Raw genomic sequence first — 19,305 nt, forward strand, 5'->3', positions numbered from 1 at the left:
ATTATTGACATAATTATTGTTATCCTTTAGGGAAGCTGAAGTGGGGAAGTAAAGTTGGGCTTTTTGTATATCGGTAGAGATATTACCAATATAGACATACTATGTTTCTCGCACATGTTTTATTATATAGATCTTATTGCACATTATCATAGTTGTATATAAATGTCTTCTATACTAGATAGTGAACTCCTTGAACACAGTAGCTCTATCATAGTCATTGTGATCATTCTTTCCTTCCTGCCACTGCTACCCTTCTCCTTTCCATCTTCTACTCTCCATTGCCACCCCCGCCCCGTCCCTCTCTTCCCTTTTATCACTTATCTTCCTTAAAATATTTTAGTGCCTGATGGTATTTAAGGCATTTTGTTTGTCTGGGATGTGGAGTGGGTCTTACCCTCAAAGAGTTTGCAGTTTCCTAGTAGATGTCTATAAGTAACTGAAGTTATAAATATGATATATGTTACCAAGTAAATGTAAGTACATGATACAAAGTAATAGTTGTCATAGGAATGGTACAGAAAAGGGGCTATAGATTTCAGAGGAGAAAGTAATTGTTTCCAGCTAGAGAGAGGGGCAAGGCTTCATGGAGGAGGTGGCCTTGCCTGATTGCTCTTTAGTTGGAAGTAATTTTTCTTCTCTGGCATCCATAATCCTTCCTGGACTTTCCTTTGGCACTTACCAAAGAGAAGAAACACTGGACCATCTTAGTTTGTGCAAACCTGTTAAGTAAAAACTTTACCTCTAAGTGTATGAAGATATCATTTTTTTCTTAATTTTTTCCTTTTCTGAATGTGTTTATTTTTAGAAAGTTAGCAAATAACAAGAAGAAAATAAAAATCATCTGTAATGTCATAATCAAAAAAACTTTTTAAACAGAGAGATTTTAGTGTGCTTGTTCTTTGGAACTTGATTCTCTTTACTGACTATATCATGAATGTTAATATTATTAAGTGTTTTTCTGCAGTGACATTTTGGGGACTGTATTGCATTCTTTTATTTGTATGCACTGTGGTTTATATTTTCAATCCCTTATTGTTTCATGTGTGAACAGTCACAACTCCATTATATTTGGGGGGGGATAAACTTTAAATAATACAGAGAAGCATGAAGAATAAAACATAACCACCCATTGTATCTGTTAAGATTGCTTTTGTCACCAAATAATAGAACTCAACTAATTAGGTGACTTAAAGAAATAGTTTATGTTTGTCACCTAAGTTTGGAGCTGGTTTAATAGCATTTGTTCAGCAGCTCAATAATATTAGGGCTCTGGGTTGGAATTTCCCTAGTTCTTTTGGCTTTTCCTTAGAGTTGCAGGATGAGCACAGCAGCTTCAATTATGATCCTGTTGAAAAGTTAAGAAGCAGGTGACAGTGTGGGGCAGAGTTGTCCTTGGTCATCATCTTCTCAGACATGAAAAGGTCTTTCCTCAAAGCCCTCCAGCAGACTCTCCCATATATTCATTGAGCAGGACTAGAGCACACACCTAGATCAGAGTCTGGGCCCTCTTCTCATAAATCAAAAGATATATGCCCAACATTTGAACAAAACGGGAAGCTTGTTAAGGAGAGAAAAAGAGAACACTTCGAGGTTGTGAGCAAATGACTACCGTACGCATATTCAAAAAACATTTTTTTTTTAAGTTTAAATTCTTAGAAGGGTGGCATGAAATGGTGTTTTTTGTTTGCTTACTTGTTTTTAAACTTCTGTCTAGGAAGTTACATGTTTATTATTCTAGTAGAAAAATGACATATGTTAGTTTTATAACTTGTTTAGCAGGTGTGATAAGAATGAAACTCTTTTGCAGTAAAATGCTTTTTGGCCTTTTTCTTTCTGTCTAGTTGCAGTGCCTTTTATGGCTAATTGAAAGCAGAAATTAGGACAAATCAGGAGAATCAAACTTAATAAACAGTTAAAAAAATATTGCAAAGCTCATTTTTTTTATTGGCTACATAAGAATTTATTAGTAGTTTTAACCTGTATGTGTATGCTTATTTTTACTTACTTTTTTTTTTTTTTTTTTAAATTTATGTTGCCATGTTTTTTTTTTTTAATTTTATTTATTTATTTATTTATTTATTTATTTATTTATGGCTGTGTTGGGTCTTCGTTTCTGTGCGAGGGCTTTCTCTAGTTGCGGCAAGTGGGGACCACTCTTCATCGCGGTGCGCGGGCCTCTCACCACCGTGGCCTCTCCCGCTGCGGAGCACAGGCTCCAGACGCGCAGGCTCAGCAATTGTGGCTCACGGGCCCAGTCGCTCCGCGGCACGTGGGATCCTCCCAGACCAGGGCTCGAACCCGTGTCCCCTGCACTGGCAGGCAGACCCTCAACCACTGCGCCACCAGGGAAGCCCTTTACTTACTTTTTCACTGACATATAACTTTTATACAGCGTAGTATACACTTATTAAGTGTACGGCTCAGTGGATTTTTACATATGTGTACACCCATTTAATTGCTGTCCAGACCAAGAAAGTCCCTCATGCCCCTTCAAAGTCAATATTAACCTATGTTTTGACCAAATTTCTCATTGTATACTTCTGTTCAGTTGAATCAATGAAAGAAAAGATTTGGCAAAATATGAGTATTATATGAATGTTCTTGATTTTAGTATAAGGTGTTAAATTTGCTTGACTATTTTCTTCTTGAATCCCTTGAAAACAGGTTATAAAAAGAGTTACTCAGACTTGTTGATTTAGTAACTGTCATGTTATATTTGGTTTCCTTAATGTGTTCATGGAATTTGTGGTATTTGTTTCTATGATTTTTATGATAGTATAATATATGATGGTTATGAAATTTTAGGGACGTCTTATACCATCTTGAATATAAGCCCTAAAAGCTCTGCAGATATCCGTATGCTGTTTATAGAGTTTGTGCTAAAAATTCCTTTTTCTTAGATGCCTTAGTTTTTTTTTATTCTTTAAAAATATGTTATAGCAGCCTACAAAGAAGTACTTACTTTCTGTCTGAAACTCAGGAAAGAACATATTGATTTACTAACAATTTGAAAGTAAGATTTAGGTTGCTCTTTGTAAGTATGTTATGTCCTCCAAACTTTCCCTTTCTATGCCCTGATAAGTCTAAATTTATTTCAGGTAGACTTAACACCTAGTTTTGCTTTTGTTTATAACTTGAACATGTCATGATGCAATATAAAAATGACAATGACCGTTTGGCACGGACTGTTTGAGGTTGGAGGCTCTTGCCCTGGGGGCTCCATCAGTCCTGAGTACGCAGAGGGATTCAGTGTCTCAGCAGATTTGTACTAGGTGCTCAGCATGCGCCACAGCAGACAGGGAGTGCGGCTCTGATATATCATGGCCTTTTGGTGAAAGCGACTGATAACATGTTTTGATGATATAATTTCATTTGATAATCTTGCTAGTCTGTGCTGATGGCGTAGCTAGCATTTCGTTTACTTCATGTCATGTTTTCAGATTGGATCTGGTTCCTCTCGTCTTGGAACAGCAACAACTATTAAAGGTAGGTGTGATCTAACCCAAAAGTTACCTCTGACTTTCCATTTCTTTTTTGTTTGTAGTAAAGATAACTATCATATATTTACATGTAATGAAAAATCATTCTTGAAATTATTTTTTGGATAAAATTATGTATCTTTTTTTATGGTAAACTTTTTTAAAATTTTATTTATTTAATTTATTTATTTTTGGCTGCATTGGGTCTTCGTTGCTGCGCGCAGGCTTTCTCTAGTTGCGGCGAGCGGGGGCTACTCTTCGTTGCGGTGCGCGGGCTTCTCATTGCGGTGGCTTCTCTTGTTGCGGAGCACAGGCTCTAGGCGTGTGGGCTTCAGTAGTTATGGCTCATGGGCTCTAGGGCGCAGGCTCAGTAGTTGTGGTGCACGGGTTTAGTTGCTCCGCGGCATGTGGGATCTTCCCGGACCAGGGCTCGAACCCGTGTCCCCTGCATTGGCAAGCAGATTCTTAACCACTGCATCACCAGGGAAGCCCAAAATTATGTATCTTATATTAAAGATTAATTGATTTAAATTGTGGTCTCCTTTCATCATCCAAATTTCATAAAAGTATTTGACCATTTTCATTACATTGTATGAATTATAAATTTTGATCTTTAAGAAACTTCTTTGCCTTGAGGGAAAATGCTTTCATGGGTTTTGATGAGGTTCATAGAAAACTAATTTAATGTGAAACCTTTAAATTGGGCACGAATAAGACACTAAAAAAAAGGTTTTTTCCTGTACATCTTATATATCCCTTTTATTCAATACATCTATTTCAGATAAATTCATTATTATTTTTGCCCTATAATTTTATAACTCTAATTTTCCCTGGGAGGGGATTTTATGTTGTTTCAACTTGTTATTACATGATTTGCATTTCCTTTTTAAAGCTTCTTTTGAAAGAAATAGTTGTATTAGCTAATATTATGAGGCTTTCCGTATTTGGTTTGTAGCACTATGAGAATAATTATGTGATCTGTCAGTCCACGAAACTTCCTGTTAGTTTAATGCATCTCCCATCATTGTAACCCTTGATACAAAAACTGCTTTAGTTAATAAATATCTACTGTACTCCCTCATGTCCTTCCTTGTTATGCCACACTGTACGGCCTTTACTTTTCATATAATGTCTTCATGGGTCTCTCTTCACTTTGTAGGAGATACAGACACCGCCAAGACTTCTGATGATATCAGTTTAAGTCTGGGCCAGAGCTCTAGTCTTTGTAAGGAAGGAAGTGAAGAACAAGGTAAGAACATTTTACTTGATGATGACCTTATGTATTATGGTGACCAGGGTGAGTTTGTGGAATGTGCTGCTCATATTTTGGCAGAAACTTATAATAATTTAATATGGTATTTTTAGAAACATTAAAATGATTTGCTAGCATAACAGTAACACAGTGTTATAAGTACTTACAGCTTTCTGGAATTCAGCTACACATGTTCTGCCAAGTAAACAGGGAAACTTTATGAGCATATGCCCCAGAATGAATGTGAGATGGGAGATAAGACTCTGCTATTCCTTTAATTGGTCAGAGCATCTTGCTTAGCTTAGTGATAACCTAGTATGTAAAACTGTTCCTTTCCATTCAGTATGACGTCTAAATGCCAACTGCTGCATATGTTGCCCAACTGCAGAAACAACAGTGTGTTTTCACAGAGAAATAACTTGCTGTTGGACTTAACTGAGAAACTGTCTGCTTCCAGCTTGGTGCCTTCCTGTAGCAGATTTTTAATTTTTAATAGAAATTTTGGTTTTAAGTGGTATTTTTTTTTCTCCTTATTCAACTCCATTATAAATGAGTATTTTGGTTTTTATAGAGTTCCTTTTTTTTTTTTTAAGAACTGCCACATTTTCAAGTTTGGTTTTTAATTTTCAGACATGAAAGGATGGATATGTCATACCCATTTCAAGTGGAGATTATCCCAGGTTATATAATCAGTGAGCCAAAATTGGATTAGAAACCTGTCTCCCTGTTTCCAGCCTGTTGTTTTTATTAGCTTATGGGTGATGTTTGGTAGGCAGGCAAGGTGATAAATTTCCTGTACTGAATTATGAAACTTATTTATGAAGTTACAAATAGATCACTGAATTGTGACATTTTCCCATTAATTTAGTGTTTTACCCAGGTTTATTTCTTGCAAGTATATTTTTTTCCTGGTACTTAGCATTCTAGGTTTATCACTGTAGCTGCTTTTTTGGAATTACAGTACCTCGTCACTGTTTGTTTGCTTCTGTGGACCGCCCCTCACAACCTACCCCTCTCCCCTTAAAAATACTTTTAAACATACTATATGGTATGGAAGGCATTTTCTTATAAAAAGGAAAGGCGAATTAATCTCTTTGAGAATTACAGTATTCCTTTCTATAATATGTAATCATTAGTGTCTCAGAAACTGGATAGTGATCTTAGAGGGGCTGGTGCCACTACCATTACGGGTCATAGGTCTCTTTATTTTCCTCTGGAAAGTACCTTGTGCAAGCAGGTTGGGAATTATATTCCTATAAATCTACCCTGGCAGATACATATTGACATAGATAATGGTGTTTGACAGTCACTGAGTGCATACTGTTGCCCTGTGGGGGGTCAGCACACTTCCTCTGTAAAGCTTTGTTGACCACGTGGTCTCGCTTGCAGCCACTCAGCTCTGCCACTGTACAGTGAAAGAGGCCGTAAACAACATATAAATGGGTGGGAATGTCTGTGTTACACTAAAACTTTACTTACAAACAGGCAGAGGGCCTCTTTGGCTCTACAGGCCTTAGTTTATCAAACCCTGGTTTAGGTCTTTTTCTAAGCACTTTATATCCATTCACCCAGTTAATCTTCACGACAAGCATTTGAAGTTAATACGGTTATTATTTTCACTTTATAGATGAGCATATCATAGCTTAGAGCAAAGTTATAAGAAACTTGCCCAAAGTCACCCATCTGCAAAGTGGCAGTTCTGTAGTTCAAATCGAGTTCTAAATCCTGCTTTTAATCACTATGCTATACTACTTTTATATAGTTTTATAACTTGCTTTTATCATGTAACATTTTCACACGTATTTCACATTTAACAATTATTATTGAGTACTCATATGTGCCTGGTACCAGTCTAAGTACTAGAAATAATGGGTGAACAGACAAAAATTTCTATCCTTGTGGCTTCCATACTACTAGTACGGAAACATACTATTATAAATCAAATATAGATGTAGTAATAGAGACAGAGGATAGGGCATGCTGGGGGCTCTGGCCATCGTTAAGTTTAAATAGAATGGTTGAGGGAAAACCTCGCTAAGCGCAAAGACCTGAAGGAGGTGAAGGAGCGAGCTCTTGGGATATTTGGGAGGAAGGAGGCCTCCGTGCAGAGGTAGCAGCACAGGCAAAAGTCCTAAAGCAGGAACATGCCTGTCAGGTTTGAGAAATAGTGGGGCTGGTACAGAGTAAGTGAGAGGCCAAATTACAGTCTTGTAAGCCATTTTGAAGATTTTGCTTTTAATTTCCAGGGAGATGATGAACTGCTATGTAGGGTTTTGAGCAGAGAAGTGTCATCATCTGTGTTATGTTTTAACAGTTGTTCTGGCTCCTGTGTTGAGAATATATTAAAAGGGGCAAAGGCTGTTGCAGGGAGCTCAGTTAGCAGATTATTGCAATAATCAGGGCACAGATCAGGGTAGTGAGAAGTGGTCTGACTGTGTGTGGCAGATGTTAATGAGAGATATGTGGATGGATTTGGAAATACTGTGTGAGAGAAGTAGTAGTCATAGATGACTCTAAGATTTTGGGGTTAAATAATGGGGAGGATGGAGTCTCCATTAACTGGAAGGGGGAAGACTGAGAAGGAGCAGATTTAGGAGTGGGGGAGAGCATAGTGGAGGACAAGAGAGGGAGTTCAGTTTGGGCATATCAAGTATGAGTTGCTGTTAGACTTCTAAGCAGCAGTAATTGGTAGATAATTAGATAGGTCTGGATTTCGGGTAAGAAATCTGGGTTGGGGTTTTAAATTTAGGAGCTTTCAGTGTATAAATATCAAAAATAAAAATTCAGTTATGTCAAATGTGGGGTTGGGTTAACATGAAGTTCATGAACTAACAGGGGAAGCCTCCATGGTTAGCTGGACTGGAGCTGAGGCAGGCCGGCTCCCTGAGCCAAATCCCTGTAGATCTTGGCTACGGTTAGGCACCACCTAGTGGCTGTCATTCATTCTGGCTTAAATATCAGCTGGGGCTCTTCTGGCTCTCTGGCTGGTTTGGATTTACAGGACAGTGACCTTTAATTAGTTGTTAGTTTAGCAGTTAGTTGACTAGTTGGCACTCATTTTATCAACATGATTCAGGATGATTGGGAGAAAACTGAGGTTATGGGGATGTGTCCTCTACGTTTTCTAAAAAGGGGTTATCTACAGTTTCCCTCCCCAGCCTCACTCATGTCTTCCCTACCCAAGATCAGAACTCTAGTCCGTCCCTGTATAGTACCGGGGCTGGGTAGAAGATGGAGGAACTAGTTACACGTATTTCTGAACTTCAGTTATTATGGGGCCAGAAAATTGGATGAGACCTACAAAAGAGAAGGTATAGATAGAAGAATGAAGAGTTCCAGCTGTTGAGCTCTGAGCCACTGCAGTCTAATAAATCCAGGAGACTGAATTGGAACAACTGGTGAGGTAGAGGTGTGTATCCCCACATTTCAAGGAGAGTACAGTGATCAGCTTTGTCAAATGTTGCTGATAGGCCAAGTCATATGAGACTGAGACTTGACCATTGGACTTAGCGTAGAGGTTGTTGGTGACCTTAATAAGCTTCTTAATGGGGTGGGACTAGAATATGTGTCAGAGGAGATGAATTGAAAACAGTGAACATAGACTACTTTTTGGTGAAGTTTTGTAAAGGAGATCAGAGATACAAGGTGATAGCTTGCAGGGGAAGTGAGGACAAAGGAGGAGATTTGGATTTTGTAAGAATGTAAGAGAAATAACGGCTTGTTTTTTATAATTGATGGGGATGATCTAGAAGAGAGGAGGAAGATATGATTTTTGTTTATAAAAGTAGTATGTTAATTCTAGAAAATACAGTTAAATATGAGGAAGAAGATAATTTACACTTCTGCCACTGAGATAACTGTTGTTAATATTTTTTCGTGTATCGCTTTTTTCCTTAGTTTTTATTGTGATATAGTTCATATATCCTAAAATTCACCCTTTTAAATATACAATTCAGTGGTTTTTAGTATATTCACAGATTTGGGTACCCATGACCACTATCCAATTCCAGAACATTTTCATCACCCCCAAAAGAAACCCATAACCATTATACTCCCCATTTCCTCTTTCAACCAGCCCCTGGCAACCACTAATCTACTTTCTGTCGCTATGCATTTGCCTGTTTTGGACATTTCATATAAAGGGAATTATGTAATATGCGGCTTTTTGTGTCTGGCTTCTTTCACTTTGCATGCTATAGCATGTGTCAGGACTTCATTCCTTTTTATGGCTAAATTTGGTATATTACTTTTAACATTCCTACAAACATATGTACATATACCCTTAGTACTCTCTTTAACTCTTACAGACTGGAGTCATATTTTTTATATAGTGCCATCTTTTTCACTTTAAGTATTTTCTCATATTACATAATCTTTGAAAACATTTGTAGTGCCTGCATGGTGTTATTACTAGACAATGTAATTTATTCAACCTAATTTTATTGGACATTTTTATAGTTTTGTGTTTTAAGGAGTTTTATAACAACCTGAGACGAACAACCCTTTTCTAAAACCTTATTCACATATCTGATTTTTATCCTTTAGTAAAAATTTCTAGAAATAGATTACTGATCAAAGGGTAAGTATATTTTTGAAGGCTTTTGGCAACATCGCTAAATTGCTTTGCAGAAGGTTGGTTGCACCAGTTTGCACCACCAGGAGCAGTATGTGAGATGCTTTTCTTATCCTGAACACTACTGGTAGCTATCACTGGAAAAAAGTTTCATTAGATGAAAAATAGTATCTCTCTGGGTTAATTTGAGCCTGTCTTTGACGGTATTGCTACCAGTAAGAAAAATGTCTAAGAAGACATGTTTACTTGGAAGTTTCCTAAAACCACCTAAAGTTCTTCCTGACAAAGTCAAACTTATTATGGTATATTTATTTAGCAACACTGAAAAAAACACATGTATTAAAGCAAGTTTGGCTGCGTCTTTTAAAATGAAAAACTTAAATTTCTGCTTTATTAATGTCTTGGAAAGGAGTTGGTTTTGATCATTAGTATTTTTTAAAAAGTCTTTTGTATTTTAGAATTGGTGATTTTCAACTACTTACTTAGTTAAGTTTTTGTTTTATGAAATTCATATCCTTGAAATGTGACTATTACACCATCCCATAATTGCTTATTAGGGATGTAGAGAGTTTTTAGAAATAACATTATAAATTAATACTACAGAAAAGTAAATACAGTACTAATTTTTAAATTTGGGTTTTTAGAGAATATAAGAACCCAAGTACAGTGGCACAGTTTTGGAGAAATGAAAAGAACATTGGTTTCACTTATCTTGAAGACTTTAAAACATAAGATAAAGCCAATACGTCATTTATAGATCACAATTTGTATGGTACATTCTAGAGGGTACCTCTAAGTTTTTAATTACTTAGATCTAATCTACATTTAGATTTTTTAAAGTACATAATATTTCTAGTAGTTCATTTTTATTTTATATTAATCTTAGGGGAAAATGTATGCTTTTGTTATTTAAGGTAACTACTGGGAAGAGTCTAACTTATTATAGAATCTGTTATTGTATTTTCCTATCTAGTTATGACAAATAAGACAGTAATATTTCATTTTATTGAACTAACAGCAGATTCAACCATCCTTATCTGTCAAAAGGTATATAAAAAATCAGCTATTGTGCAGTTCGGTTTTCAAGCTATATTTCAAGATAAATTACTATGTAGGTAGGTGGGTAGATGAGTTTATTTATATCTATATCTATATTTATATCTATATCTATATTTATATATATAGTATATATGATAATTCAAGTCACTAATCACTGCCCTAAATGGAGAATTAAAGGAATAGTCTTACGGATATAGGAGGGGATATGTTTTTTTTTTTTTAAATTAATTTATTTATTTTATGGCTGTGGTGGGTCTTCGTTTCTGTGCGAGGGCTTTCTCTAGTTGCGGCAAGCGGGGGCCACTCTTCATCGCGGTGCGCAGGCCTCTCACTATTGCGGCCTCTCTTGTTGCGGAGCACAGGCTCCAGACGCGCAGGCTCAGTAATTGTGGCTCACGGGCCCACTTGTTCCGCGGCATGTGGGATCTTCCCAGACCAGGGCTTGAACCCATGTCCCCTGCATTGGCAGGCAGATTCTCAACCACTGTGCCACCAGGGAAGCCCAGGGATATGTATTTTTTTCATGAAGCATTTTGTAATTGTTGCATCTGTGGTGAAAGATAAAATGTAGTATTTTGCCGTGTAATTATTGTTTTAATTTTTTTCAACCACTGTGAACAGTAACATATCTTATATCATTATATCATATCTTGTCTGTGCATTGGTCAGCCTTTTGAGTTTTTTTGTTTGTTTCTGATTACTCTAGGTTTTTGTGGATTTGTAAAGCAATTATATTAGTTTTTTTTAAAGATTTTTAATTTTGCAAGGTAAAATAATGATAGCTACCATACATTGTGCTAAGCAATGTTATGTTATTAACTCAGTTATTCCATGGTACTAAGTGAGGTTGATATCACATTTTACAGATGAGGAAACAGAGGCTTAGAAAGGTAACCCAAGGTTACCCAGTTAGTAAGTTAAGGACAGAACTCGCACAGAAATCCAGGTTCATTTTAAGTATAATCCTTCGTTGCTTCTTATTTTATTGTTAATAATCTATAGAACTTTTTCTGAAGCCAGTTGAAGATTTGGAAGTTGAGTTCATTCCATTAGTAGAATGCTTTCTTTGTATAGCTGTGAAATAAAACCAGCCCTTTGGAATGACTGGCCAACTGTTATTCAGTAAACTACTTGAGAAATTGTCTATACTTTTATGGTGCACTGTGAATTCTTTCCATTGTTAAACAGTAGAAAAACAGATCGTAGATTTGTGTTAACATTTCCAAATATATGTTTGAAACAGATTTGGCAACTGATCGGAAGCTCTTCCGTCTGGTCTCCAATGATTCCTTCATCTCCATTCAGCCGTCCTTATCCTCATGTGGACAGGACTTACCGAGAGACTTCAGTGACAAAGTGAGCCTGCCAAGTCACAGCCACCACCACCACATCGAGCAGTCTCTGTCCAGTGCCTGTGACACAGAAGTAGCATCTCTTGTCCCCTTACATTCACACTCTTACAGGAAAGATCACCGGCCGCGAGGTGTACCACGGACTTCTAGCTCTGCTGTGGCTTTTCCAGACACTTCACTGAATGACTTCCCTCTGTATCAGCAAAGACGTGGGTTAGATCCTGTTAGTGAGTTAGAATCTTCCAAGCCTCATTCTGGATCCAAAGAATCCTTGGTGGAAAATTCTTGTTTATCTGGGCAATTTCAGCTTGTTGGTGAGCTGAAAAACAGTAATTCTCAGCCACCTACCAAAAGTGGGAAGAGCAAACCCTTGAAAGCAGACAAAAGCATGGACAGCTTGCGGAGTCTGAGCACGCGCAGTAGTGGCTCGACAGAGAGCTACTGCAGTGGTACGGACCGGGACACTCACAGCACCGCCAGCAGCTACAAAAGCGAGCAGACCAGCTCCACGCACATAGAGAGCATCTTGTCAGAGCACGAGGGGTCTCCCCAAGTGGGAAAGAACAGCGCTCAGAAGAAAGAGTGCTGCGCTGAGCCAGAGGACAAGAGTAGCTGTGCCAGTGACAAAAGGACTAGCAGTGAGAAAACTGCCTTGGAAGTGAGTACGAATAGTGGGGTTCAAGAAGCCAAGGATTCTAATAACGCTGATGATATGCACAATCAGAAAGGTCTCAGCACCTCGGCATCTGAGGAAGCCAATAAAAACCCCCATGCAAATGAATTTACTTCACAGGGGGACACACCACTTGGGAAAACTGCTGAAAACAAAGAGGAGGAGAGCGATAAGTCAGCTGTTTCAGTGGATTCAAAAGTTGGTAAAGATGTTGGTGGAAAGCAAAAGGAAGGGGATGTACGACCTAAATCCTCCAGCTTAATCCACCGGACAGCCTCTGCGCATAAGTCAGGCAGGAGACGGACAGGGAAAAAACGGGCTAGCAGTTTTGATTCAAGTCGGCACAGGGACTACGTGTCCTTTCGAGGTATTTCTGCTACCAAGCCACATAGTGCTATATTCTGTCACGATGAGGACTCCAGTGACCAAAGTGACTTGAGCAGAGCGTCAAGCGTTCAGTCTGCTCACCAGTTCGGCAGTGACAGCTCTTCTAGCACCACTTCTCATTCATGTCAGTCTCCCGAGGGCAGATACAGCACCCTAAAGACCAAACACGCCCCTAAGGAGAGGGGCACCGACTCTGAGCACGCACACAAAGCCCATCTGGGCCCTGAAGGAACTGGCAAGAAGCGGACAGCACGGCGGACTTCCAGCACAAATAGTGCCAAGACTCGGGCCCGAGTGTTGAGCCTGGACAGCGGCACAGTAGCGTGTTTGAATGACTCCACTAGGCTGATGGCACCCGAAAGCATAGAACCCTTAACCACTTCAAAATCAGATCTCGAGGCCAAAGAGGGAGAGGTGCTAGATGAGCTATCTTTATTGGGACGGGCTTCCCAGTTAGAGACAGTCACTCGATCTAGGAATAGCTTGCCAAGCCAGGTTGCATTTCCTGAAGGTGAAGAGCAAGACGCAGTCAGTGGAGGTAAGTGAATTGCAGGAAGAGATTTACCCAGGAGTCACTGTAATTTTTGGTGCTATTGATTGGAGTACCAATTTAGAGTGTATTTCGTGTTAATAGCCCCTCTTCCACTATGTTGTTAAAATAAACTTTCTTTCCATGAAGAGGGAGATGGTTATCTTAGAAAAGGTTTCGGTGTGAACACCAAGAAAATGTTTTTTTGGTTGTATTATTTGAGTATGTCAGTTTGTTCTTGATGGCATTCACCTTTTCTAAGCCATTTGCCACCTGTTAATGTTTTACCAGGAGTAACAAAAAATTGGTCCCCTTCCTCCTTCGTACAGCCACAGCAACAACAAAATGTAGAATTTTATTAGGGCGCCAAACCATTTTTAGTTCTCTCTTATACAATGTGTGCTACTGAACTTTCAGAATTAGGTCACTCAACCTGTTATATAAGATTTGTCCAAATATTACTTTAGCTCTGACTATGTACTTTGAAAACTTGTGGCTCTTTTTTTTGTCTGTCTCTTTGGTTTTATTTCTTGCTTACTCAAGTTTTAGGCATTAAAAACATTTTATTTTTTTTCTGTAACTTCACATTAAATTTATTAATCAGCGTTTATAGTTTATATTGACATTTATTGTCCATTAGTGGATATATAGTGCTCCCTATGATAACAGTGATGGTGTTTTGATTAAAGTAATAGCTTATTTGTTTCAGGTTTATGAGGAATTGTGCAAAATTTGATAGGTGATTTTATATTGTCAGTGTGTATTGGCCATTTTGTTTATTTCAGAGTTGTTTCTTGGTATTTCTTTCTGCCCAGAATAGTTTGCTTACTCTGTTTGGTTATTATGGAATCTCATTCTTGACTAGAATCAGAAGAATGAAGTCATGTGTTGCTAGCTAGCACGTGGCTTTTTTATCCTCCGCCTCATATCCTTTAATAAAGCTTATATCTTTAGTTTTAAAGTTTATAGTCTGTTGGTGTAGTAATGTTCAGTCTTTTATGAAAGGTTAAGCTGAGTTTTTTGTTTGCACAAACATTCTGAAACAAGGAACAAGCTTTTTCTCTCAAAGAATTCTAATTTCACCCACAGTGTTTTAAAAGTCCATAAAGTGGTAAACATTCTCTTCTTTTGGTATAGTTTCTAACAAAGATTAATTTCTAATGGGAATGTAGAAAAATGATCTTTAGTACCTAAGGAAGAAACTAGTCTGTCAGACCTGAATATTGAGAACTAATTATATCTGAAGTTGTAATCATTTGGTGACAGTATAGTAATTAAATTCCCTCAAGTCTTTGATGTGGGTATCATTCTGTTTTTTATAAAAGGTCTGAAATGCTTTTAGTGATTTCTCACACAAATCATATCAGATATGTTCACAATATGCAAGAAACCATTGGGTTTTAAATTATAGCTTAATTTTTATTAAAGTCATTAAAATAAATTTTAAGAGTGAATATGCAATGATAGAAAAATATTGCTGTTGTAAATATTGTTGAAATGTAAATACTAAAATATGTGTAAGAGCTATAGTAAATCTTATGTCTTTGTATTTGAAATGCCATTTCCTTTTCATAGGGATGTGGGGTGTTCTGTTTTTTAGGAAAAGTTATATGGAGGTCTTATTTGCTTCTCAGTGCTGATCTTTGACTAAGATGAGCCCTCATTTTTCCAGATTCCAGCTTTTCATTTGTTTGTGTTCTTATTTTTTTTTAAAAAAACCAAATCATCGACTGTTAATAAGAAACAAATAATGAACTAAAAATTTCCACGCACTTTAGTGGAATAAATGTAATCATCTATGGGCTGTGAAAAAACATTTTTTGCCAAAGGAAGGCATTGTCGGGGCTATTTTTATTTGAGCTTCAGTGTGTTTAGAATAAAAATAAGAGCAAAACTAAACTGCTTAAACGTATTGGATTTATATTTAGTTGGTTTTCATGACATTTTATTCGGGTCTTATTTGGGCTTTTTGGATGATTGGTGGTAGTGGGAGAGGATATATTTTGGTTTTCATTATTTAAAAATTATATAGACTCCCATACTTTGTAAAATTTATTAGATTGTTACTTCTCTTTGATAATTAGGAGAAATTTTTCTTGGCTATCTATTCTGCTTTACATACTCTACTCCTGAAATGTGTCAGCACAACAGAGGATACTGCTTGACCATTCACATGGCTATACATAAACCATAAGTAGATTTTATCCTAATGAATTTGGATGTGTTAATGAACTCTCCGATGATTTCTTTTTGTCTTATCTTTAAGCTGAATGGGTGTTGGTCCTGTGGAAGGATGGAACTAAGGAAGTGTACTTTAAAGTACTAAAATTAAATATTCTAAAATAGCAGGTACCTAATACAGTGACGTGGAGTCATACATCCTTGTTAGTATATGGGCTCATTGTAGTCGTGACTCTGGGAAAGCTGCTTACCTTCTTAAGCCTTGGCTTCCTCATCTTAAAATGGAGATGATAATAGTGTCTATCCCATAGGGGTTTGTTTTTTGTTTTTTGTTTTTAATAGATCTTTATTGGAGTATAATTGCTTCACGATACCATGTTAGTTTCTGTTGCACAACAAAGCGAATCAGCCACATGCATACACGTGTCCCCATGTCCCCTCCCTCTTGAGCTTCCCTCCCACCCTCCCTATCCAACCATCTAGGTGGTCGCAAAGCACCGAGCCAATCTCCCTGTGCTATGCTGCTGCTTCCCACTAGCTATCTGTTTTACATTCGGTAGTGTATGTATGTCAATGCTACTCTCACTTCGCCCCAGCTTTGCCCATCCTATAGGGTTTTTATGAGGACTAAAGGAGTTAATAGATGTAAAATGCTTACAACAGTGCCTGGCACATAGTAACAGCTTAATAGTGCTGATGTTTCTCTTTCACAGGCCAGTCTGTTACGCTACTCATACGTATCCTGTCCTTAAAGTTGAAGAAAATGATTAGATATAGAAATACATTAAAGATACTCTCATGGTGCCATTGTGAAACTCAATAATAGTAAAAATAAATAATCTGAATTCCTAATTTCTTACATAATACCAAAAAGAAAAATATTTTTATTAACATCTAATCTAGTAATATGGATTTTAATCTTACCTTGGCAGCAATATGTCATATAACTTTTCTTTTGATACTCAGTCACATAGCAAATGATTGTTTTCATAGGATGTCTCACCGTTAATCTAGTACTTTGGTTAAAATTGGATTTCATCAATAATGTTCTGTGATTGCTTAGGCAGGAAAAAAGTTTTATGTTCAGGCTAAGACATTTTCTATTGATGATCTCTTGTTTTTGCATTTAATTTTTCTTTTATAATTATAAAGCATATCTTTTTTTTTTTTAACTTTGGGTTTATTTATTTAATTAATTTATTTATTTATGGCTGTGTTGGGTCTTTGTTTCTGTGCGAGGGCTTTCTCTAGTTGCGGCAAGTGGGGGCCACTCTTCATCGCGGTGCGCGGGCCTCTCACTATCGCGGCCTCTCTTGTTGCGGAGCACAAGCTCCAGACGCGCAGGCTCAGTAGTTGTGGCTCACGGGCCTAGTTGCTCCGCGGCATGTGGGATCTTCCCAGACCAGGGCTCAAACCCGTGTCCCCTGCATTGGCAGGCAGATTCTCAACCACTGCGCCACCAGGGAAGCCCATAAAGCATATCTTTAATAACTTATGACTAGTATTTTAGGAATAAAAAGTACAGACAAGTTATATATGATAGAAAATTATCCTGTTTTCTTTTGGGTAACTTAAACTTATATATTGCCTGATTCAACAGACTATAAAGAGCAACCAGAATAGGAAGGTTTATATTCATTCTGTTATTCTTTGTATTTTTTTCTGAATTTCTCAACCTCTGTTTTCCTGTTTGAGAAAATTATTTTAAATCTAATACTTGGGTCACTATTTTATAAGCATGAAATAGGATCCTATTATAATATTTTTGTGTTGGGAACCAAAGATAGTCTTTTTTTAAGGGAATATCACTTTACTTAAAGAAAAGCCAAATCTTCTTGATAAACAGTTTATGAGGGTTTGTACCATACATATAAATTTGATCCCAAATATCACTGAAAAAAAAAGACAAAGACCACTGAACAGACAAGAATATGTGGATTAAAGCTGTTTTATTTTACTGAATAGAGGGACTCTAAATTCTAAGAAATTTAATTTTCTGATTTCCCAGTCAACATAGTAAGTGAGAAGAAGAAAATTAGTAGAAAGGGAGGGGTGCTTGTAGAGGATAAAAATAATGACAGCAGAAGAAACGCACTGCTAATTCTACGGAAGCTGGAATAACCATACACACCAGTGCCAAAAACACAGTGGTAGGGAGTCATTAAATGCAGGGCAAACTATCTTAATTTGTTCAAGGACATCATAGTATCATAACTTAATGCTGTATTACAGTATAACGCACTAATAAATATATGTGATTAAGGAAAGATTGTATTATATTTAGTCTATACTGAGAAGAAAGCTTGGACATATAAAACCACATAGAAGAATGCTCATTAGATGTAGTAAACAGGTTTGGATGCTTCAGTTACTTGAAAAAATTATCTTCTCTTAAAGCAGTGTCAAGAAAAGAGGTATTTTATTGATGAGGCAAATAAGGGTTTGTGTATCCAATTCCCAAGACCAGCCCATTCTTTCTAGCAGCAGTAAAGTTCTGTATAAGGAATCAAACAGTTACATTTTAATACCACCTCTAATTACTAACTAGATAGTCTGGCAAGCTGTTAAACCTGTGTCTCAATTTCCTCAATTGTGAAACAGTAATAATAACTGTTAAAGCATGTCTCACAGTTAATGATCAGACTCTAACAAGCTTCCATGTGTCAAGTGCTTTTTAGGTTTATTATGAAAACTAAGACACTGATGCCATTTGTAAGGAAGTTTTCCTTTTCAAATATGTCACTTCAAATATATATTCTTCACTAATGATCCCTTATTATGTGAATCTCCTGAAAATATATTCAAAACTGTTTCTGAGTGCAGTTTTCCAGGAGAGAGGGTCTATCAGACCATTTGCAAAGGATTCAAAAAGATTAGGAACCACCTATGAAAGTAAGTAATCCTTAAACTATATCTTTTAGGAACTGTTGCGAAATGACTCCAGAGTATCATTTAACTTTGTCTACCCAAGTGTATTTGTTTGACTGCCTGGGATTATGGAGAGTATCAATAAAGATATGCAAATCCTCTAACTCAAGATACAGCAAATAATTTTGTTGTTGTTTGCTACTGTTTGTTGGTTAATGTGTCAAAAAATAGAGTAGACCTTTAAAATGTTTTCATAGATGGAAATTATTTTAATTCAGAATGAATGCTTAGAAATTGTGCAGATTCTTGTTCTTTGGCCTCCCAGAAAATGATGCTTATAAAGCATTTGTTTCTATATTAGAACAAAATCTTTGCATGCTGATGTTAGCATCGTTCTTGACTGACATGGAAAGTAAGAAAGGGAGAAGATGTTTAGATAAAATGGATTTCATGCCTAGACTAAAATATTTCCTTTAAAATTTTTTTTGCAAAATCATTTCAATGTTCATTTCTTCATATAGTAACTTAATTCTTAAGTAAAATAATTTTTACCTTGAAGAATATTTCAGTGTATTTCAGAATGTTTACATATATATTTTAATTTTCTGAAATGTGTATATATTTGTTTCATACTTTCATCTTTTTTCCTTAAAGTGTTTGCTTAAACAGCTTGCTTCTGTGGTACCAAAACACACATTTTTATTTTCGTGATCTTCCCAAATTTACTCCTTTTTTCCTACAATAGACACTCCCTGCTGAAAACAACACCTTTCTTGAGCAGTGTCTTCTGTCTAAATTTTTATCAATTCATTTACTAGCCATTGAGCTATCACAAGAGGCCAGCCATAGCAGCATGTAACAACTAGAAAGCAGCTTATTACATATGAATCCTTTCACTGAGCTGTATGATTCGCATCATTTTTAAGTGACGTCTTTTTCTATATGTATTTTT

At 36.8% G+C, this 19,305-nt stretch overlaps 1 protein-coding gene across 6 annotated transcripts in view; it reads left to right on the plus strand.

The window, feature by feature from the left end:
- PCNX1 (pecanex 1) overlaps positions 1-19,305 on the plus strand; it is a 164,544-nt gene that overhangs the window by 49,593 nt on the left and 95,646 nt on the right. For all 6 annotated transcript variants that reach the window (XM_059914533.1, XM_059914535.1, XM_059914534.1 and 3 more), the window contains 3 exons: positions 3,441-3,486; positions 4,639-4,728; positions 11,607-13,313. In XM_059914533.1, the coding sequence (XP_059770516.1) occupies positions 3,441-3,486; positions 4,639-4,728; positions 11,607-13,313 (1,843 nt within the window). The remainder of the gene's footprint in view (positions 1-3,440; positions 3,487-4,638; positions 4,729-11,606; positions 13,314-19,305) is intronic.

The sequence above is a fragment of the Balaenoptera ricei genome, chromosome 2, assembly GCF_028023285.1.
Source record: "Balaenoptera ricei isolate mBalRic1 chromosome 2, mBalRic1.hap2, whole genome shotgun sequence".
In the NCBI taxonomy this organism is placed as follows: Eukaryota; Metazoa; Chordata; class Mammalia; order Artiodactyla; family Balaenopteridae; genus Balaenoptera; species Balaenoptera ricei.